The sequence below is a fragment of the Argopecten irradians genome, chromosome 12 (assembly GCF_041381155.1).
Source record: "Argopecten irradians isolate NY chromosome 12, Ai_NY, whole genome shotgun sequence".
NCBI lineage: Eukaryota > Metazoa > Mollusca > Bivalvia > Pectinida > Pectinidae > Argopecten > Argopecten irradians.
The window spans coordinates 12,057,972-12,082,957 of record NC_091145.1 but is presented as its reverse complement, the minus strand read 5'-3'; the positions used below and the strand labels follow the sequence as shown (position 1 = coordinate 12,082,957).

The 24,986-nt window shown below is 35.2% G+C and overlaps 2 protein-coding genes across 2 annotated transcripts; both read left to right on the top strand.

Annotated features, from left to right (window-relative positions):
• Window positions 1-24: 24 nt before the first annotated feature.
• Window positions 25-5,985, top strand: LOC138336655 (uncharacterized). The gene is made up of 7 exons (XM_069286186.1): window positions 25-316; window positions 854-955; window positions 1,670-1,774; window positions 2,487-2,738; window positions 3,359-3,525; window positions 5,152-5,359; window positions 5,978-5,985. Exons 1-7 carry the CDS (start codon window positions 25-27, stop codon window positions 5,983-5,985), a joined length of 1,134 nt encoding a protein of 377 aa, XP_069142287.1.
• Window positions 5,986-10,221: 4,236 nt separating this feature from the next.
• On the top strand, window positions 10,222-24,962 carry LOC138336352 (G-protein coupled receptor GRL101-like). Its single transcript, XM_069285795.1, has 18 exons — window positions 10,222-10,348; window positions 10,647-11,063; window positions 11,751-11,966; window positions 12,502-12,577; window positions 12,887-13,059; window positions 13,431-13,583; window positions 13,988-14,110; window positions 14,811-14,927; window positions 15,244-15,456; window positions 15,925-16,258; window positions 16,690-16,868; window positions 17,354-17,488; window positions 18,208-18,324; window positions 19,145-20,704; window positions 22,229-22,356; window positions 23,039-23,087; window positions 23,361-23,596; window positions 23,870-24,962. Exons 2-18 carry the CDS (start codon window positions 10,664-10,666, stop codon window positions 24,002-24,004), a joined length of 4,344 nt encoding a protein of 1,447 aa, XP_069141896.1. The 5' UTR covers window positions 10,222-10,348; window positions 10,647-10,663; the 3' UTR covers window positions 24,005-24,962.
• Window positions 24,963-24,986: the final 24 nt, after the last annotated feature.

Sequence of the window (24,986 nt, the reverse complement as noted above, 5' to 3'; positions counted from 1 at the left end):
GTACTCGAGTTAAATTCAACGAATATGCGCACATTAAGGAATCGTGTCTGTCTGTTGGTTATAGCCCGAAGAGAATGTTACTATGAGAGCGACAAAGGTGCGTCTTACAAGGGCCGCCATAATGTGACGGAGAAAGGTCTGGCCTGTGTTCTCTGGTCTTCGATGCCAGATGGTTTTTACAACAATAGTGTGCACTGGCATTATGAGGTTGAGGACAATTTCTGCAAAAACATGGACTTGGAATACTACTCATTGAAGCCAATGTGTTTTGTGAACACGCAGTGGACACGACAGTATTGTGATGTCCCAAAATGTGGTACGTAAGTCCTGTGTTGTTCTATTCTGTGTGTTTTGTTGGCACCAACATACTGACTGCACAGACAACAAAAGCAAAAGAAATTATTTTATATGTGTTTTTGTGTTCATTAGACATATACAAACATGATTAAACATCAATTATTGTCCAAATGATGATAATAGTTTATACTCCGTTAGACATTTGCATATATATGTTCGCAAACTTATCACAGCATCACATTGCCACAAAATATGGCAAGGTATTCTTTATTTAGGGTATGTAATATACATATTGCTTCATGCGATGCCATTTTGACAGTAAACCACATAACCTTTAATACCGAGAGTTTCAACATTATACTATCTTGTACGTACAAGATACTAAGATGTACGTACACGATACTATATTATCTTGTACGTACAAGATACTAAATTGTACGCACAAGATAATAACCTGTGCATACAAGATAAATGAAATTATGTATTAGCCTTAATACGCCGCCGTAAAGGTGAGAAGACATACCATATCAATATTTTTTTTGTCATTCGGTTTTAGAGGAACTACCCGGATTAGCCTTCATTGAACCACTAAAGCCGGTATACTCATCAGAGTTTGTTGATGCAAATAACCCTTACTTCGCTGTAGATGGCATTGAACGTAAGTAGAAACTCTTTATTCGTTGTAGATTGCATTTATCGTAACTAGAAACCCTTCATTCGCTGTAGATGGACTCGATCTTAAGTAGAAACCCTTTATTCGCTGTAGATGGACTCGATCTTAAGTAGAAACCCTTTATTCGCTGTAGATGGACTCGATCTTAAGTAGAAACCCTTTATTCGCTGTAGATGGACTCGATCTTAAGTAGTGCCCCATTCTTTGATGTAGATGGCATTGAACACAAGTACATGTACATCGTAAGTAAATTCAGCATTCATGGGCTATCTATTTACATCATTGCGATATAAGATAATAACAGAAACTTCACAGGTGGTATCAAAATACCTCCGACATTGCTACACTGTATTATTTCTGAGTCGTGCGTTATCTCTCTGTGATTTGCTATTTCCCCATTATCTTTCTCCCATTACATACCACTTCACATCTCTTTCAATCAATCATATGTTTCAATGATGGCGGTACGTAACCGTCGCTAATCCGGACACTAAAATTCCTAGTCCATACTGTAAACATTTTCTGGACTGTCGCATTAGATCTACTTACTCAATGATCACTGTTATCACGGAAATTCTGAGTTTTCTGTACCATCGGTGTCCGGAGTACCGCGGATCCACTGTACATAAATGTGGTTTCAAACTTTTGTTCAACAGTTTTTTAAGGCATGTGTCTGAGCATTTGTTTTTGTCCTCACAGACGGTTCATCGTTTATAGCGTTCAGACCTCAGGTAAAGCCGTTCTTACAGGTGGATCTACAAGAGTGGTATGAGGTTCACGCTATACAGGTTTACAGAGCAGTTGGTAAGCCCTCATCCTCGATTCTCCAGAGTTTCGGATCAATTACGATCTCTACATCCCCGGATTATCTCATACTAAAAACTGAAGGCTGCTCAGAGGAAAAATTCTGAACCAATCGCAGACCTGCAAAGATTTCCTTTGAAGACTACAGAGAAAGCGACGCCCAACTCGAAAGCTACACAGTCAACCACAGTGTACGCTATACGGCTCTTTTGATGTACATCAACCGACTAAATTATATGTTCTGCTCTGTTGCCTCCAGTTTTACTATGATATAGTACAGGGGTGTAGAGATCGGAGGTGATCGGAACCCCTGGAGTATCGAGGATGGTAAGGCCTATAAAGCTGAAATAATATTTAAAGTAGTTGGTTCATACTTATGCATACTTTTTGCGTAACGAAAGTGAATATACATACACACTTATTTTTAAATCGTAAATCTTAATATCATTTTGATGCAGAATAATGATCATTAATCTCTTCCCAATTGGTTTTCGTCAGTAAGCCATGGTGCGTCCGTCCGTCTGTTTACAATTCATGTTACTGCTATTTCTCAGAAAACTACTGAAAGGGTCCTTCTCGTTTTTCATATGTGGGGTTTCTAGAGCCCTAGTTGTGCATGTTACATTTTGCGATTGATTGATAGGCTAACAAGACTGCCGACAGGCATATTTTAAGCCAATTAAAATAATTTAGAATGATTTCTTCATTTCAGTGTGGTTTCCCGTGAACTTCCGGAGTGTTGGCACCTTTGTTAGTAAGGACCAATGGGACTTTCTGGACTATGGTGCCACTCGTTGTGACGATATCAGATTTCCCGCCAGAAAGATGAGTTTCCGGTTTCAGTGCAAACGTCCAATCATTGGTCAGTTTGTGACCGTGAGGAACTTTGACGACACGAGCCCGACTTCCGGATACGGGAAGTTTAATGTACTGGAAATAACCGAAATCAAAGTTTTAGGAAAAAGTATGTTTTGATCTTACATGTACGTTAGGTACGATTTCTGATGTTTCACATATCACATGAATATGTTCAGAAATAATTGGTATCAATTAGAGATTCTATAAATATCTGCACACTCATTAAATAGGATTTGTTTAAGCGTCAAGAATTTCATTAGTATAGATTTAATCCACATATATACACTTCGTTTGCGCAGAAAGGCAGCCGCGAATAGAAAGATTTTTTATGTATCTCTGCAAAGATGAAAAGGTAGAGGCAGTATTCATATTCATCTTTAGATATACCTTCACATAACATTGTATAAGCGGTTATGATTGATTTTTTTAGCAAAATCGAGTTAAATGGGAATTAAACATTTTGATATAATTGCCCGTACTAAGTAAGTGTGTTGGCAATGGCAAGGGTGTTTAGTCTATGACGCTATATCGACTGATGAGAATTTGCTCTGCTTGAATATAAAATTTTTATGAACATTTCATACATAACATTTCCGTTAAAAAGCAAATTTCGTGTGGACGTAAATTCGTTGTTTTTTTATAAAAGCTCAAAGCTACAATATGTAAACCATAAGAAATGTGATGATTTTGCAGTGAAGTAAAACATGTCATTCTATATTTCTTCAGAAGCCCGATGTGGACAGACAATGGGAATGATCTCTGGTGATCTGTTTGACTATCAAATCAATTCCTCCTCCAATTTCGATGTGACCGTTAACGCTAACGACGGCCGACTACTGCTTCCGGAGACAGGCTGGTGTCCTTCAGATGAAGATATTAGGCCATGGTTTCTCGTAAGTATAATATGCTGATATATTAATGTTAGATTTAAAAACAACTTATTACATGAATGGTTGTGTCACGAGAGTGATAGTATGTGAGTTGGTTCACGAATATATAAATATAATCCAACAGCTATAAACAGTTGAAAGTTTATTTACACAAAAACGGAGACAGATAACCCTGAAATAAAAAGAACAATACCTGACAATATATAGGGACACATAAATGAACCGACTACTATATCTTCTATATTTATACTGTAAGGTATAAAATATAAACAGGTCTCTATTTAATATATTATAATATTAAATTGTATTTTAATTTCCGAGTTACATACATTTACAAATAACATTTAATTTCCAGTCACTTGACTCTATGCATTGCCCTAACCTCACCGACCACGTGCGGTCCTTTGTTATACATAATATAAAGCTTTATGGACAAGTTATTTAAAGAAGTTTTGATTATATAAAGTATATTAATTATATTGCATAGTGAAGAATAAGTTAATTACTTTATTTCTAGTTATACATTAAATAAACATACCTTTTAGTACTGTGGCCGTAAAGCACACATGTACAGTCCAGTGTCTATTTCCACGTGATGTGCGGACACGCTTCCTCAAGGGTTGGCGTGCACGTGCAAGGACAGGGTCATGCAGGGTCAATGTGACACACTCAACCAATCCATTCACTCGCCTCTCATACGTCATCATAACAACTTACACACACAGATTTACATGTACAGGACATTACATGACACAGGGACATGTAAATTCAGACAATACACAGCGCATGTAGTTAAAACACCATATATAATACATATTATATATATGGTGAATTTAAAAACAACTTATTACATGAATGGTTGTTATCTTCCGTCAACTATACAGTTGAAGTATAGAGATACTCTCCCTTTGACTATACAACCTTGAAGGTGTACATGTACACCAAACTTTTGTGATTTGTTTTCAAATGAAAATATCAACAATATATTTCTCTATTTTCTTCATCATGGAATAACCTTTACTCCTATCATAAATAATTGTTATGTCACTATCATGTGCATTTCGTATTTTGTACCACTTGAGTAAGGAGGAAACTTACTATTACTTGGCTATGCCTGGTGTCCACTTTGTTAACATTTAGCATGTTTGGTCAGAAATTATTAAAATTGATTTTTCTTTCATTTTCACATATCGTAAGGTTCCAATTTCTGTCTGTGGCAAACCAATTATTTCTGTCACGACAACCGATTTTCATTATTTCTATTTCAAATATTTTAACAGAAATAGATCGTCGGAAAACAAAAAAAGTGAACTAAAATACCTTTCAATATAAGTTAGGTATATACTGATTTGCGAATATGCTTTGATAGTAATTTAGCAAGCATATTTCTTTCAAGGATGCAAATGTTGTAATATATAATTTACAGGGGATATCATAGCTTCATAATTGTGTTAGACGCTAAATGATACGAATTCTTTTGATTATCATTGATATCAGAAATTAATCATTAACAGACAGGGCAGTAAAATCCATTTACAATTGCAATTTCAAATATTTTAAAAACAGTCCTTTCATTATTTGTTTTGTTTATTCACGACTATCTAATAAGATAAATGATTTTATGTGTAGGTAGACCTAATCGTCCCCACAATCATTCAAGGATTACGCATTCAAGGATGGGACGAAAAAGGCGATAGGAAGCTTGTCAAATCTTTTATACTCAGATATGGAAATGATTTTCATAACCTTCAGCCATATGAGGATCCAAGGGGAATCGTAAAGGTAAACATCAAGTTTTTGGACGATCTCATCATCGTCGGAAACTCACGGTTGGGAAGTAGGGAAGTGCAGCCAACCGTAGCGTTGAGTAACGCAATGAATCGATCTCTGACGATGGACTATCATTTATTTTGTTATTTACGTAAGATTTTTAGCTCACCATCATCAGATAATGGGCTATTAAAATCACGTTTCGTCCGTGATCCTTCGTTTCTCCGTCCTTCCTTTCGTTCGTCCGTTAACAATTCTTTTTACCGCTATTTCTCAGAAAATACATGTACTAAAGGGATCTTTTTTAAAATTTCATATGTAGGTCCCCCTACATCCTAGTTATGAATATTGATTCTTGGCACTGATCAGTCAAGAAGATTGCCGACCAGCCGTCATCTTGGATTTTAATACTTAAAGTTTGTTAGCGCTATTTCTTAGAAAGTACTGAAGAGATCTTTTTGAAATTTCATATGTAGGTTCCCCTAGGACCCCTGTAGTGTAAATAGTATATTGGGACCGATTGGTTTACAAGATGGCCGACTGGCCGCCATCTTGGATTTTGATAGTTGACGTTTGTTACCGCTAGTTCTCAGAAAGTGCTTGTTATATAAACAGCATGCAAAATAACTATCCTCCTTAAGTTTTCGTTCATATTGATGTTTACCAAGTTTGCATTTTGTTGAAGGGTCGTGATGGTTGAGTGGTTATGGGTAAGATGCCCGAAATGTTGCCATAAGTCCTACACCTATATGCCGCTGTGGTTGAGTGGTTAAGTTGCCCAGTCATATTACCACAAAACCTCCACCATTGGGCCGCCGTGGTTGAGTGGTTAAGATGTCCCGATATATTACCACACAACCTCCACCATTGGGCCGCCGTGGTTGAGTGGTTAAGATGTCCCGATATATTACCACACAGCCCCCACATTTGGGTAGTCGTAGTTGAGTGGGTAAAATGTCCCGAAATATAAGCACAAGCACTCCTCCTATCGGTCACGGTAGCCGAGTGGTCCCGAGAAATCCCGAGAAATCCCGACATATTACATGTACAAGATGTACCACAAATCCTTTGAGTCACCAGTTCAGATCCCATGTGGGGCACTTACATGCAGATATTCCAAATTCTCCTTACCATAAAAATCTGGCACGTCCTTAAATGACAATGAATGTTAATAAGACGTTAATCTAATCAAACCAAACCCAGGGTATTTAATGGTATTTATCTGCCGTGCTATTTCCAGTTAAAGGGACACAAATATTTTTTTGCATCGACAGGGAGTTATCACGTTATCTTCACATTTGAAATCTATAAGCATCAAATAAATGTGATAATTTACTTAAAATAGAATATACGTTATTTTGTATTTTGTCCTGCAAAAATATGTAAAAATATGTTCTTTTTTGTCAAAAATTCATTTTTTCCAACATATAACAGATATTTGATACGTTTGACCACTACGCGAGCTCAGGTGTTCAACAGTTTCTACTGAGATATGAACTGTTAACCAGAATTGTTATGATCGATATACAAGGAGTCAAAAGCCAAGCATGTCTGAAACTGGAGCTAGTGGGATGTCCCAAACGCTGTAAGTATACCAGACACAAAAATAAGGTTTTTATAGTGTGTATACTTATCATAAAAATAGGTAAATAGAGGTTCCCCAACAAGTGACTGTTGTTTATCATGTTTATCAAACTCGGGAGAGTTAATTTTCAAATTGAAAATCAACTAACGAGAGTTTAGATAAACATGATATATAACAGTCCCTCGTTGGGGAACTTATTTATCCCATAACTTAAGCTCTGTATTTATACTGTGGTGACCATTTTCTCGTCTTCATTCGGGGAAACTTACCACCATACATTGTGTAGTGATATCTTTCCGCAATAAAATATAGTGCCTAAACAGAGACCAAATATTGTATTGTTTGATACTTTGAATAACAAACTACCTGCTCAACAGTGAATACAATGTTATTTAAAAGAAAATGCGCTATGAAAAGAAGCCCAAAGTTGACAGCAAATCGGAATTAAGAGATCTTGGAATTGACCAATCAGAGGCGCCATAGGTGCTTACACACTGAAGTGTGTAAACATATTATCACATTGTTTTTCCATTGTAAAACATGGGATGAATATATATCATTTATTATTTTTTATTTAATTATCATTTATCTGGCTCCAGGATCACGAAAGAATCCAGATTTTTTTTTTTATTATTTACTTTTTTTTTCATTTATGACGTAACGTTTTGTTACGTCATCTTAGATTGGCTAAGTCTATTATTAAGACAGTTATGGACTGTTTCATGATCCTAAGGCAAGATTTTAGGTCAATTATAAACTATTCTTTTTATTGTTTATTAATTGGATTCTCTACCATCCGGACACTCTTCAGCGCATATCGTCTAGATTACGGTTTTTTAGACTGCCGAATTTCGTCTACGTAGTTACAAATCAAATAGGTTTCCTAATATTTCCGTTTGGATTTGAATTTTCCGGACTATTGGTATCAGTATCACATTTCCGTTGTACTCTATATATCCATTCTTTTCCCAATGCGTGTCAAGCCGAGACTAAGAATGAACGGTTTATTCAGAAGAGGAATGAATTTAGATAATGCAAATTTTGTAACATTGCAAGAATTGCAAAATAACATTACATTCATATGGTGTTGATTTAACATGTATTTTAATTAATGAAAACATTACAATACAAGAAAATATTAAAATGAATAGGATGATGAGGAAACAAAGTACAAGTTTACAAATACATATATAGTCCTTCACATCATGTTGATAATACATATATAATCGTATTTCACAGAGTAAAACAAAATGAGGATCAAAGTGATATGTCATGTGATAATATGACAGTAATAATGAAAGAAAATGTAACGAAAAAGGTTGAAAGTAGAAAATTAGTGATATGTAGTAAAATAAAGTTGTCAAATTGTGTTATTTAAGTTATGCGAGACATTCGTTGTGGAGCTGGAACAATAGACTTCGGCTTTGCGGAACTGCAGTACCTTTCTCTATGGAAAATGCCGATGGAGGGCGATACGTTCAATGTTACACACTCTTTGGAGGAATGCAGACAACATGTTCTGGATCGAGGGCGGATTTCGTACTACTACGAGGAGGAGTTGAAGGAGTGTAATGTTTTCAGTATTCACAGATACCAACGGGAGTTCACCGGGTCCTGGGTCCGGAATACAGACCCTACAAGGTTCATTGGCGAGCGATTCTGTCTTCAAGGTGATGATTACATACCTAACGTATAATATAACCTTTAGTCATTTTATGTTTCTGGATCAATGTCCAAATCAAATTTCTGTCTAATTTTAAAGATGAATTGGTTGTTGTTTTAACCTTTTTTCAGTACAATAAAAGCCCACATCTCATCAATTAAACAACTGAAACGAGTGCGATGGTTATGTTATGTATTAATGGGTAATATGTTTCAGCTGCGTATAATATCATTGAAAGAAAATTGTAATTGAAACTGTAATTATGCTTTAACCTTATCATGATTTGATATTGATATTTTGATTATAATGATAATAAAGGATGAAGCATATGTAAATACGATTTGTAACCATTTAATGTCATTTTATGAATATTTTTAATGAATGTACCAATTCGACATACATATTATATTAACATATAATGCATTTCCAAGATTACCACTTTTTTATTGGTTCTGCATTTATCAACATTAACGAATTTATTGTTTTTGTTTTAAGTACAAGACATTATTTAAAAGTTGTTTCTTAATTTAATCGGTCTAACTGCAAACTAACTAATGTTTAGTTACATAATAATTACGTTATTTAATTGCTTGTTTTGTGTCTTGGGCAGCATGCTTGAGCGAGATAGCATCATAAACCAGACAACTGTTCCACTACACGAACAAATTGTAGTCTCTAAAAACCCACTTCATATTCAAAACATAAAACTACACGAAGCTGTCGTTAAAGATGCTCCACCGCCGACGGAGCATAAACAATAATTATGATTAGACAATGACTGACATTTTATCACGTATTTACATGTCTAATTAACACAAACATATTTACTCATACATAAATATGATTTTTTTTTATTTGCGCAACAGTAAACCATTAGGGCATAGAGCCATGGATGTTTTCGGGGTGCAATTAATTATTTTAAATAATTTTATTCGAAAGTTAAACACTATGCTTAGACCTTGCAATGATGGCAATTGTGTAAAGTCGGTACCTTTTGCTGCTGAGCAAACATACCAATTTGTGTGTTCCTGTTTTTTTATAGATAATAAATATCAAACGTCAGCGGTGTAGCATTTTTAACTTGCCTGACTGCTAGTATGATCTTAATGCAATCAACCTGCCAAAACTAAGTTTTATTCCCAAATAGGAGTGGTGGAGATATCTGACTGTGGCGGCAACATAACCCTCCCTACTACTGGGTATATGACACTATTCTCCCCATCCTTCCCCTTAAGCTATGGTCAGAACGCTTACTGCAAGTGGACAGTGCATGCATCGCCTGGGAAATATCCCGACCTAGAAATAGTTTTCTTGTCTTTGGCTGACCGAGTCAAATGGAACTACAAAAATCAGGTAATGTAAAGACTCAATTTGGGTATCTTATAAATTGTTTAATATTAGAGTCATATTTTTACTTAAAGTTTAAAATATCAACATGCTTTTATACCGATGAATTAAAAATATCACTATGTTAGTGCAGCATATTGTTTACTCTCTTCCTTTTAACCAAAAATTAAAATCAAATTTATCGATAGTTTACTTTATGATAAATATAAAAAGTTTTCTGATTTTCTGATTTCTGAAGGATGCTTTGACTGGGGACACCACAATTTGTTCGGATACTCTTAAGATCTATGATGATTCGGCCAAACCGACAATCATATCGGATGAAAAGATCAACTCTTTACAGCTGTTCAAGAAGTCTAAAATAGTAGCGTCCTATTCTATCCTGCATATTGAACTAAGATCCTGCATTCAATACCAAATAGCTCGTGAAAGAACATTCGAATTCCTTTTCAAGCAAAGTGGTGAGTAAAATATCTTATCTGTTCAGTTGAAGAACCCAGAGGAGGAGGGCTTGGAGTGACATATCGAGCCATCTTAACCACTCGGCCACCGCGTTCAGTTGACCATATGAAATACTCATGAAATATTTTGTTTACAAAAATTATGAAAATTGAAATTCAGTAGATATATTTGTACGTAATTATAACTTGATTTCCCATGGTTTAAAATATATTTCAGTAAAACAATGACAGGTACTTATCTTTTAATTGGTGTGTAGCTACGAAAAGTAAAAAGATATTCAATATTTGGTTTTCCCAGACATTCCCGGATGTGGAATGACGTCAGGTACGTGTATTGGAACATGTACTCGTCCAGCAGCTTACATCGGTACCCTTGGATACCCTTCGGATATTTCTCTGTTGACAACGTGTAGCTGGCGAATTGAGGGAACATTTGGCGTCTACATCCGTTTCGAAATATTAAACCTTGACATTATTGACGGTCAAAACTCATGTGAAAAATCTTTCCTAGCTGTTAACGATGTCCAGATAGACGGAAGTACACAGACTTTGTTAGCGAAGATGTGTAAAAATAACAGAGTGTACTACGCACTGACATCTAGCTGGCACTATATGCTGATTGAGGTCCGAGCAGGTGATGGCCAAGGAAGGGGATTCCTGGGGAAGTATGAAATGGTCGACTCCATCCAGACAACATACAACATAACAGAGGAAGGTCAATCAATGTGACACATTTTTTGTCATATGAAAATTATTTTGTTTACTTCATATTTGCATATTACAAAGTTATATGCCTTTGTGAGTATTTTTGCTTGTAACGTCTTGTGTTTACGAGCACAATATCATTTGCTCGAGAAAACAACGAGAGCTTCCCTCACTAAATAATGACACCGAAATCATTACTTACTCACAAAAGCAGATAACTCTATGTAATACGCAGATGCAAGATAGTTTTTATCTTAGTTATTATAACTTATCATTGTTTTGCATTTACCAATATTCAAGGAAATACAGTATTTGAAATCTAATTTTTGTGGTAAATATTTAGTGTTTTCCAGTCTAATTAATTGCACGGACATCGAATGAATAACGATAGCACGTGCCTATTTTAATAGTATTTTAAATAGTAATAAATATACCGATTATAATTACAAAAATGGATAAGAAGATGTGTTATTTATGGTATTATATCTATCAAAGAAAACGAATACCGTTACGAAAGCAATAGCGATTACAACTCTAGCTTAAAAATAAGCAAATAATGAAAACAAAAATCACAAAATCTAGTGACGACAACCCTTGTCGATTAATTTTGATTTTCGGTTTTGCTATTTGAATGTCTTTTCTTTATTTCCGTGAGTTGAGCTATATAGGCCCCGTGGGCCTCTTTATTCTGTTTTAGATTGTCAACCGGGATGGATTTACTTTGAGAAAAGTTGTTACAAATACTTCAACGAAGCTGGTGCAGTGTCTGGAGTCACGTGGATACAGGCACGTGATCGTTGTCATGACGTCGATGGATATCTCGTCTCTATTGAATCTAAAACAGAAATGACATTCATGCATTACCTAATGACAAAGATCTGGGACCATTCGGACAATGGAGAGGCATACATAGGTAGCTCCTTATTAATACGGCTCACCTAGTTATTTACCCTTTCAATATACATATTGTATGTACAATATGTAATTATATAAGTTCTTGGATTCCCTATGAATGCCAATGTATACAGTTGTCGCACATAAATGAGCACATAAATGAGCACACAATTTACTATATTATCTTTGTATTTTTATTTTTTCCATGAATTATCTCATCTTTACCTATAAAGAGATTTCAACCTACTTATAATGAACAAGAAGAACAATATATCTCGAAACAAATGTTAAACAGCACCTAAACTATCACGGAACTTCATTACCATACACACATACCAAAGTGATGGTGTCAGTTTACAAGGTTTAGGAGTCATGTATTGCATATTTCAACAAATTTTCTATTTTCTCTTTTGTTCTAAACTATCATTCATTGAGATCAGAAAGCAAGAATGATTTGGTCTTATTCTCTGTGTATGATATTAAAGATAAAGGTATAGATATGTAAGAGCGATAATTGTTATTGAGCTAATGCAGTCCAGTATTTTTTTCAATAGGTTTACAAAAACTACAAGTGGACGGTGCTATTCAGTATGAATGGTTGGATGGATCTCCCCTGACCTACACAGCCTGGTATATAAAGTTTAAAATGATAGTATATTTAATACGCAATAAAACATAATTACAATTTTAGAATCGAAGTATTATTCAATCAAAGCCCTTTATAAGCCTTGTCAATTCAATGAATAAGTCCATGGTAAACTCACAGTAAAAATGATAAGTCAGCGTTTTACACATTATGTGGATAAATACATTATGGATAAACTAATTGGATAAAATATTTTGTGTAAAAAGAAAGTTTACACTGAAAAAAATTATACAAAAAATAAAATATTATAACAATAAATCCAAGAAGTATTGAAATGGATTTAATCAACAAAGGTACAAAGATGCTATCACACAGAAGTCTCAGCCAGATGGATTGTTGAGCGAGCGGTGTACGGTTATTCGGCTTGGCAGTATTCGTACCATTGATAACTGGCACGATATTGCCTGCGCTTATGACCAGATTCCAAGCTACATCTGCGAGAAGGACTCACGAAACAGCTCTGAAGGTACAACCATCTTTTATTGCACAAAATTATTGGAAAGAAATATTTTGGAAGAGATTTATGGAATAGTTCCCTACCTTGAGGGTGTGACAACGAAATCACTACCTTTAGGGAAATTTATAAATGTCCAACTCGAGGCTTGCCAAGGTTTGGACATTCCTGAATTCCTCCGATTATGATTTCGTTTTCACACCTTCAAGTTAGGGAATGATTATTTTCCTTCCACATGCTATAGAAAAAGAGGATATCATAGTCTCAAAAAAGTGTAATGTCGACAGTGTTCAAAATTTATGCCGTGTACTCATGGAAGAATATATGCAGTTGTAATTTCTTCTGTGAAAGCAATAATTTTTTTAATTTTATTCTAATCGTAGAATCCACCATCATAGATATCCTACCTAGTACCTTCAGCACCACACAGGCTAATAACTCTGTGTTTGTATGTTCTGACGGGGAGTTTATTCTGCGGTCGTTTCTCTGTGATGGATGGGGTGATTGTCATGACAACAGTGATGAATTAGACTGTGGTAAGTGTTCTTTGCTGCGTACGACTGATAATTTTCAAGGTTTTATTTTAAAAGACGTCGCAATGGTAGAGGAACTTATGAACAAATACATTGATTTAAATAACGTGTTACGTATATTAAAAAGATTATATGCTTGGAAATGATTGGATGACTTGAAGCCTTTATGTATGGCATTTTTACTAGAAAAAATCTAATTTAAAATGTTATATTTTAATAGCAAAGAATGTTCTCAAACTCCCCAGTCATTTCGTTGAAGGGGACATGTATATTGATGTCATGTCATCTTTGTTTTTTTTCGGTTTGTTTTCTTTGTTCAAGGATTCTAAAATAAAGAAAAACCATTGTTTTTGTCACAAAACCTTTGTCTCACTTGCAATTAAAAAAGATACATTTATTTTGTGAAGGACCAATACCTAGTTCCTGTGGGCCCAGTCAGTTCCAATGTTATAATGGCCAATGTGTTTCACTAGCTCTTTATTGTGACTTCATTCCTCACTGTGCAGATGGATCAGACGAGAAATTCTGTGGTAAGGCTTGTTTGAACAATATTTATTAGTACAAGAAGATGTAAAAGGATGTATATTGTCAAAACTGTCTGTTTTTGTTTTTAATACTACACTTCTACATAAAAGCATACACTTGTTTTCAATGAAATTGCCTTGCATTTAATTAATACGTTATTTTATGAACACCTTTTCCTAGGCATATTATTGTTCTTATATATAAGTTGACATTAAATTTGAATTTATAAGTGATATATTAGCTACCAAAAAAAAAGAAAGATAAAAAATCCTCGTCTAAATAACCAAGATAAATGTATTAATTATTTACCAATTTGAGTAAGAATTAATAAAAGGTTTCTTACTAAGAATTAACCAATTATGAGTGCGAGCCAATAAGTAACCTATTAACTATCTTCTGTTGAGATTCAATATTGTATTACTATTGTGCAGTATTGTTAAAACAAAATTGCTACATGCATGATCTAATTTTCTTATTTATGTTATACACAGGCAATAGTTTCTAACCTAAATTTTAAGTCAATTACAGGCCAGAATTACTTGCCCTGAAAGTCTGGCCAATTTCATATCAAGATTTCTCGGCCTGAATTTCAGGTCAAATTCCAGGGGAATTCTGGTAACTTTCAGGTCAAGATTTCTTTGTGCTTTTAGATTTATTTTAGTGGTATATTTAAGTTAATATTGATATCATTCTTTGCTGCTTTAGTGTACGCACCATGTAAGGAAGGTGAATCTCGATGTGACAATGGCCAGTGTATAGACGATGAGTTTGTTTGTGACTTAAAAGAAGATTGTCGGGACGGAACAGATGAGACAAGCTGTGGTAACGTCTGTTACTGATAATCGAAAAATCTCGAACCAAAGAGACAAAAAGTCATTCACTCTAAATTTTGACAGCTTCACATCAAGTCCAGAATTCTCTCTTAGCTTACATTTCAACTGCTCAAATGGTCGAACAAATGAAATTAGCAGTCATAATTTTATTAGTCAAAAGATTTCTTTTCTAAAATTAGTATCAAATATGTATGTAAATTTATTTTGTTGCACAGACGTGGAGATTACCATTTCAAGTGTTCTAATTTAGCTGGATGCAGACACGTTTGGAACAAATAACAAGATATACTTTTTACTGATTACAGACACAAACACGTGCAAAAGCCCAAACTTCCTTTGCTATGACCAGACATGTATACGGGATTCTCGTCGCTGTGATGGTATGATTGACTGTAGTGGGCTTCTGTATGAAGACGAGAATCAACAATGTCAGCTTAGTGTCCATGAATCGTGCTCGTCCTTACTGGGAATTGGTATCGACGAAGACGGGGAATATATGGTTACGTTAGGAATGCAACGTATGTCTTTATATTGTTATATCTATGCTTATAGTGTTTCTCATAGTCAGAAACCCATGAATCCACTAGCGCTAATGCAGTGACACGTTGGTTTCCGGCGGTTAGTGCACTGTTGACTCTTAGTCCTCCTGTCAAAATGTAGTTTTCTGTCAGTGTAAATGAAGCTATATAGTGTATAGAGAATAGTGTTAGTAACCGTCTGCATGTCTTTCTGTACAGATATTGATTTTCATTCAATAACTTGAAAAACGAATACATGGTCCCTTCTACTAGAAATATATTGTTATTACAAATTTTGGTTTCTAGATGTATGTTAACAGGATGAAAGACTTGTTCACAACGATTTTATTTCGTGATCTAGACTCTTATGACTCTAATTTACTTATGTTTGAATTGGTTTCTCGGCAATTTATTTTCCGATTTCACGCGAAAATAGGTTTATTTACCACATCATTGTGTTTTTTAAAGATCCTGTTAAAGTCGAATGTCAGTTCCAAGCCACATCCGGAAACAAGACCCTAGTAAAAACGATAATTCACCACGATCAGGAGGAGGAGGTCATTGTAAGGGAGGAAGCTCTCGGCCGAGATCTGACCTACAACATTCCATCGTCATACATCGACCATATCAAACGTGACAACGTCTGCCACCAGAGGTTCAGCTTTTCCTGCCACATGTCTTTTAACAGGAACTTTGGCTACTATGGTCGAGATTTAATATGGCACGTGGCCGCCTATGAAGGAAAATCTAATGGGACATGTTCTTGTCCTCTGTTTGAGAAGTGCGATACACCACTACCTAGGTAAGAAGAAAATCATAACTGATTATTGGAAGTTCATTACAAATGGAACAGGTCCATTAAATTTACACTGACCTCCAAAAGTTCCTTTTTAATACAGTCATCAGTATATATTTTTTATCAACTTATTTATCTTCTCTTAATGTTTTTCGAGACTTTTCTCAGAAATAAATTGCCAGCAAATTTTAACATATGAACATAACTTATGGAGGGCAGTGTATATACACAACTGTCTAGGTAAGACACAAGTAATAACATATATAGAGGGATAGCTGATTATTGGAGTTTCATTTCAAAGGAGGAGTGTCAATTTGGGCCCTCTGGTGGCCATGAACGATATGTATTATCACACCCGTAACTCATAAGGAACTCCGACCTGTCTTTAATTATATGTCATTTGTCTTATACAAAAATAAACTTCTGGTCCTTTTAAGCTGTAACTGTTCGGCTGAGGAGAACGTATGGTATGAAGCTGGGATCAACGACGTGTTATACGATACTGGAATTATATCCTCACAATCGAAGCTGCCACTTCTACACTACGAGGTGGAAATATTAGGCGGAGTTGAGCTGTACAATTCCTTCACAGTCGGGCCACTTGTTTGTGAACATGGTAAATATTTTCTTCGTATATCTGTGTTGTTTTCTTTTGTTTTGTTAAAACGTCACACAGTAACAGACAGGGTCATTTAAGGACGCGCCAAGTTTAGGAGATGGAAGAAAGTTGGAGTACCCGGAGAAAACCCACCAACAAGCGATCAGTACCTGGCAACTGCTCCATATAGAATTCGGAGCGTTTATGGTAATGTATCGAGACATCTTAACTACTCGGCTGTTTTATGTCTGTGTGGACATTCACAAATTTGTAATTAACATCAACCAGAGAATGTTTTTTTATCGAAATAAAAAAATAAATGATTGCCGTATGTTGGCCAATATATTGCTCTATTCATTGCTTTCAAATACAAAAGTTGGCCGTACAAAATTGGTTAAAACAACTGTTGAATTGGTGTTTCCAAGTCTCGAGTCATCATTTGACATATCAAACAAATATTCGTTTCGCATCATCTATGGATTTATCGATGCTTTCATTTGCAGAAGAGACATCATTTTCAAAGTCCTCTATATGCAGAAGTGGCATCGTAATGGACAACCGATATATATGTATATTGGATTATGACGAATATGGAGAAATAAAAGGCTGTAGTGACCTCTCTCACCTTGATGACTGTGGTATGTAAAATATTTATTCCGTAATTGTTCAAATTATTGGTTTTTGTACCGGTAATATAATCGAAAAATCAATAGGCAATCATGTCTTTGAATGGAAACAAGCCAAAATAGAAGACTAACATGGATATAAGTGTTTTAATTTCGAGTTTCTATATACATCTCTAAGTTAATTAGATGAAAAGTAATGAAAAGCTTCCATATAATTACCGTAAAGATGGTATTAAAGGTTCACAAGTATATGCGATTCCACTACATTTATGAAGCCTTAACAAATGCAAATGGTGTTGTTTAGCGCATGGACGGTCATCTGACGGCATTACATGTATCATTGTGACGTCATTACCATTATGACGCCACAACTTTTGGTCAAGCGATCACGAAGATGATTATAGAAATGACTAATCCGTCCTTGACGATTACTTTATGCAAAATCTCTTGAATGTTTATAATAAAATTATTATCAGAGTATTGTTCAATGCTTAACTACAATAATGGGACTACTCAATGTAAGCTATTTAATGTTACATATTGTCTACCTTCGTACCCCTATAGCATCCACGAAACCTCCCTTATGAATTACCTATGGTATATGTATGCAATGTTCGGTTCATTGATTGATATACAATGCAATAGTATATATTAATAACAATGTGTTTTCTTTATCGTTTTGCATATGTAATTTAAACACATATAACTTCTGAAAATTTATATTGCTGTAGATGGATTTGAATGTCCCGCGGACTATGTCAAATGCAGTCGTGGCTACTGTATTCCAGTTCGATATGTCTGTGATGGCATATCTCATTGTTCTGTTGGCGAAGATGAGAAAAACTGTAGTAAGTGGTCAATGATTGAAACTACGCTAAATCACGTCAATAACACACTAATTGTTGAATATCTACACCACTGAATAACGTAATATTAACATCATTGTATTATCAAAACTAGGGGATTTTAAAAGACAGATCCAATATAAAGCCACAAAAGTTACGGTTTTACATTTTAAGTTGCATATAAAACTTCAAGGAGACTAAGCTAATCTGTTCCAGATTGAAGATAGTTTCGAACTGTGCTTTTCGTGTATCTTTTTTATCTTTACGTATTAGGAGTTGCCTTCATTGTTGGTACATGTATGTTCCGTTTTGAGGTCACCATTTAATGAGCAAAACCCATGTTTTATTATATTCACGTTCGAAATTATGACGTTATGCTCACAAAAACGTCACAATAAATACCTTGCTGCAAAGGCAGATAACTCTGAAATATGCAAAAGCAGAATACTGTATCTTTGATCATTAAAGTATATGACGGTATGGGCACCTGATCCTGTCTTACTGTAAGTCTATTATTTGTAATATAATAAGTATTTTTTTCGTTGAATATCCGTTCTAGGGACCAGGAATTGACTTTGACTCAATCTGAGTTTTGAGCCATTCGATCTTAAAATACATATGCCAAGAAGGAAAAAAACGGGCTTTCAAATTAATTCGACTCAACCGGAATTTCGAATGAAACAATTTAGAGATAACGAGTTTAGACTGGAATCATAAATATGCAAGCTAAAAACGTAATACCTTAACGTTTACATTCTTTATATATGAATCCACTATATCATTTTTGATATGAACTAAAATGGCAAAAAATATTTCTTTGCAGATCGATCCTGCGCTGACTTGTTTAGTTGCCATGGAAACGACGTGTGTGTGAGCCAATCACAGGTGTGTGACGGTGCCAAACAATGCCCGGAGGGTGACGATGAAATGTTGTGTGACGAGGATTGCCTCCCCGAATGTACCTGTCGAGATCTTGATGTGGCGTGTGGCAACATCGATTCCAATCAAACTGCCAATGTTATCCTCAACAAGAACGTTCGAAAGTTGTCCATTAGAAATTCAAACTTTACCGCTGGAATACCGGTATTAGAAACGTTCATGTTGGCTGAACTGGACTTGTCTAGAAACCAAATATCATATATACCCTCGAACACATTTACTAATCTTCGGAATCTTTATCATTTAGATTTAAGCTACAATGATTTAAGGGTCATTTTAGCAAATACTTTCGAAAACCTACATAAACTCGTGTATCTGAACCTTGAAGGAAATGAAAATCTGATAACAATTGAGGCAGATGCGTTACGTGGTCTTGCTATGTTACCCGAGATTACTATTAGACAAACAAAGTTGCGCGTGCTTTCGGCAGGTACCTTTGCTGGATTAAGGGATCTGATAGTAATGAATCTTACTAACAACCAGTTGGAAGAAGTTGATGATAATGCGTTTGGTATGCTCCAAAAACTCTCTGTTCTCGATATAAGAGGAAACAAAATTTCAAAATTTTCAAAAGGAATTTTCAACGGACTTTCAAGCTTGAAAAAACTTTATACCGACGCTTACATGTTCTGTTGTTTGAAACCAGTAACCGTAAGCGATGCAAATTGTATACCATATCAAGATGAGTTTTCTTCGTGTTCTGACCTCATGCGTGAGGATCACCTCAAAGCCTTTATTTGGATCATAGGGATAAGTGCATTGATTGGAAACGCAGGCGTTGTTATGTATAAAATAATATTTGACTGTCACAGTTTGGTTAAAGGTCACGGTATTTTGATACTTAATTTAGCCATAGCAGACTTCGTCATGGGTATCTACATGCTAATCATAGCAATTGCTGATTCTGTGTACAGAGGCAGGTACATATGGAACGACATGTATTGGAGGAACAGTCTCCAGTGTAAACTAGCGGGGGTCCTCGCCACCATATCTAGTGAAGCTTCCGTAATGTTTCTTCTGTTGATAACACTTGACAGATTCTTGTCAATGAAATTTCTGTTCAGACAGCACAAGTTAAACAAAAGAAAGATTATATTGGCCTGTCTGATTGTTTGGATTCTGTGTTTTACCATTGCAGTTATTCCGTTATTGCCACTCTCATACTTCTCAGGTCAGTTTTACTCCCGGTCCGCGGTGTGCCTAGCCCTTCCCCTCACGCGCGATAAGCCGGCTGGGTGGGAATACGGTTCAGCTGTGTTCATCATCCTGAATTTTGTTATCTTTATCTGTATCGCTGTTGGCCAGATACTGATCTACAGGGAAGTGTCGACCTCTGACCAGGTACTGAAGAGTCAAAGACGGGTTCAGGACGCCGTCATTGCTAGGAGTCTGTTTTTAGTGGTCTTCTCCGACTTCCTGTGCTGGTTCCCGCTAGGACTTATGGGTAAAGTGTTAATCGATGTCAATGACTTTTTTATATCGCAAACGTTTCATTATTGTCATATGGGTCTTCATTATTACCATATGCTACCAAATCTGGTCTATTATGACTATGAATTACCACTGCAGAAGTGTACCTTTTTGATAAAGATATGTTGTACTGTTAAGTACTATTTTCATTATTCACAGAAATTGCACAAAATTAACCATGTCGATTAAAGCTCAATTAATAAACTTAATAAATTAATAATTACAAAATACATATTATAATTTCTGAAGAGTTTGTCAAAGCGAGATAACTTGTATGATGAATATCAACCTCGAAAAAGTATGCTGACTGTTTTACGCATTTTATAATGCGGATTTATCTTTTATTTGTATACCTGTAAAAGTAAACGTAGGAATTAAAGTCGATATATTGTACGTCGATGATTTTACACTTATAACAAGCAAATAGAACTACAGCAAATACCTTTGAAATATTTTTGACACTGCTGAAATCTATTTATCTATTTTCCATGGAAATCTTCCTATCAGCAATGTGTTGTGTAGCTTCAAATTCACATAGTTTTGTGTGTAGTAATAACCTAACCAGATATTCACTTATTTCCACAATGAGTTCCGTTTCACAATTAGATTATTAGACTATAGCAGTCTATTTACGTATAGAGAATGACAATGCGATTCAGAATTATAAAACGAACTACATTTTTATCAATATTTACGTATAATCAATACCAAATTTCACTTTGCTGCACTGCTGAAACAAACCATGTGCATTAATAGTTATCGACCACGACATCATGCACCTTTGAAAAGACATTTAGATTTCAAACTCGGAGATAATGAGGATTTACTGATGAATGACATCAATTTTGCGTTAGTTCTATTACATCTTCAAGTGATCACGTGATAACGTGCAGCGATCTAATCTAATCACCCATCAGAAAACTATAATTGGTTAATTATTTCATAATCGCAAATGTCACAAATGTTGTGTATTTTTGTTTCAATCCAAATGTTACTTGATTAAGCGATTAAACACCTCCTTAATTTGTTTTTTATTGCTGATTTGCTGATTTTACATCTTTATCATGGAAAGACGACCAATTCTACAAATAGGGCAATTATTGTTCTGATTGACAGAGCTATGAAATCGATCAAATTATTAATTTTAAAATGTATTACCACGTCTTTGAGTCTTTTAACAGTTTCTGGTTATTTAACAAAGATTTCTATAAATGAAGAACAATATGTATGATTAGAACATAGTCATGATATGACGAATTTCGCACATTTAAAAAAACATCTAAAGACTGTAAATGATCTGTAATAATCAGATAACTTGTAGGTTTTTCTTCATATGAAGAAAGACAACATAACTTTTTTGAAATATTCAAGTAAATGGTTATTGTAACAAAATTACATTTCATATATTATATTTCGTTTTATTGAAATTAAACAAAAATCAAATAAAACTGCTGAAATACTTTTTGCATTTATGGTAATGAAATTAATTTCCCTATAGGAATTTTGGCCTTTTCTGGAAACCGGATTTCATCTGAAGTATATGCCTGGACCGCGGTGTTTATCTTACCTATCAATTCTGCTCTGAATCCTATTCTCTACACCTATTCAGGTATTAGGCGTCAGAAGGTAAGTCGACGGTATTCAAAGTAAATGTTTTCTGCTTTGTAATATTGTTTTCAGTAACTATCACTCGTAGTAGCTAATAAGTAAACTGTTCCTCATACCGGGTGTAGTACTGGGTTATCGTATACAATATACTCGTGTCGCATGTACATAGTACAACTCTTGGCAAGCCTCGGGTTTTACAACATGTTGTGAAGCTTGGGTAGACTATCTCTGTCCTTCCTATCCACATAAGAAAGATTCTTATAACACTGACCATTTGATGTAGCTCTTTTATAATTCCATATATTAGGGATGCTTATCACAAGCGGTATACGGATACGGATTGGAAAGGGAGCGACCATTCTTTATAAGACATTCCATATTTACTATTTTTTCGTCTAAAACCCTAAGCTAAGAAGGCGTAAAAGTATATTTATCTATCCACCAAAACGCACGCTGCGCTCTTCTTCACGTAAAATGACAAATCATATTCATATATTCTTCTATGTCTAACAAAACGTAACTCACATTCAATAAATCCGAACGCTTGTTAGATAATTGATAAATAAGGAACATGCCACTGTAATCCTTCAGCTTGAGAATAATCGACGTTTCACCCAATGTTTCCTGGAATTGTAACATATGGGATTTATCAAGGTAGTCGAAGTATGTTTGATAACTATGTTTTCGATTATGCTTTCAGAGAAGTCGACAGATGAGTAAAAAGAACCAGTTAAACCGCACTTCGTCATGTGAGTTCATTATTTTGACATATATAGATAGACGAACTAAAGAAAATAAGGGTCACGATTTAAATCTCCTTCTCTAAATGAAAAAGTAAAATGTAACCTGTAACCATTACTTTCTTTTGTAGAGTACATATATTTAATATGAAACATTCATCAGAACAGTTTGATTTGCACGTTTTTGCTTACAACCTTATTTAATTTTCATTCATCTAAACATGCACATCTAGTTGATACGACATTTTCTGCTTCATCTAAATGTTTGGTTTTTGTTCGTAGCATTTGCCTCCCAATATTCCAAGTGGCTTGACATTTGTGATAGCGGCCATTTTGTGATTGGTAGCAGCATACCCTGCCACGTGACACTGCGGGAATACATGCGAACGACAGCACCCTCTGTCAAACATATGTACGTGATTGTCACTGACGTCACGGCACATCTCAGATTTCTACATAGACGGAACCTGGCGCATTGTCGACTGACTGAGGACACGATTATTGTAAACATTGTTCGTGTAAGTCAAATTATATTATTATAATGTGGTTTGAAATATAATGAGTCCGAGAACGTTCAGAAGACAGCATTTTACTATTACATGTATATGTTAATTAAAACATTTAACATTGTTTTCTATTTAGGCGTGTCCTAAGGCGTTCAGTAGACTACATTCCACTATAATATGTAAATTAAAACATTGTTTTCTATTTAGATGTGTTCTAGGGCATTCAGTAGACTACTTTCCATTATTATATGTAAATTAAAACATTGAACATTGTTTTCTGTTTAGGCGTGTCCACGAGCAGTAAGTAGACTACATTCGACCATTGTTGAGGAAGAGACGAATGACGGCAGTAGTGATATGGAGCGCCTTGGGAAGTTGACCAGGATCATGCTGCATTGGTACCAGAAATCTAGGCGATAGATTTTTCGGGAGTATTCAGACGACCCTTTTTAAGTTTTAACGAAGGTGCCGTGGTCTTAATGTAAATGGTGAAAGTGCGATCCTTTACTGCAAATTGGGATATTTTGGATGTGGTAATATTTTGGCTTATTTGGCGATCGATGTGATCGGCATGAAAGCGCCAATATTTAACTCACCATTTGGCTAGGTATTTATCGTTTACTGATAGCGGTGTTACATCCCACTTTGAAATTATAACACACTTTGAAAATTGTGCGTTGAATATGATGAAAGTAAATGCATTTAATGAATTTACACATAACTGGGTTGTATCACACGGTTTTTTTGTACCGCCATATGCTTATTACTTATTGATATTGCTTTGTGCCAGTAATATTTGTGAGGGTTGCTTCATTCATATTTTGCTCCCAACGACATCGGCTATCGATATCAAAGCGTTAAATCACAATGTCAAATTTGAAATGAGTGGATACTACGGAATACAAATACATGTGAGGAACAAATATAAGAATGAATTTGCATCACAAAGGGGAAACCTTGGTATTCTTGATGACCTGATGGCGTGAACCCTTAACGTTCCCAATATCAACAATTTTATGCCATTTTCTTTCTTCAATTTGTGATAAGTGTAGTTTCACGAAATGTATCCCCATGAACTAATATTAACCTCGCTTATATTGAATGGCATTTTCCATATCCGCTTTTTCCATATCCGCATAAAGCTTTGCAAACAAACTATGAAATGGAAATCACTAAATTTAGTATCTGCGAATACAGTAGCATTTATTCATCTACATAAGCTACACCAGATGGAATTCACCAGATGACATTTAAATGCATCAATTTGATCCAATATCAGCTACATGGATATTGTAATAACTGTGACATGCGATGTGTGTAGCAAGTGTGTTTTATATTATAACTATACCAAATCAATTGTGTCCGTTTAGGCAATGTATGTAATTTTGCTTTCAATAAAATA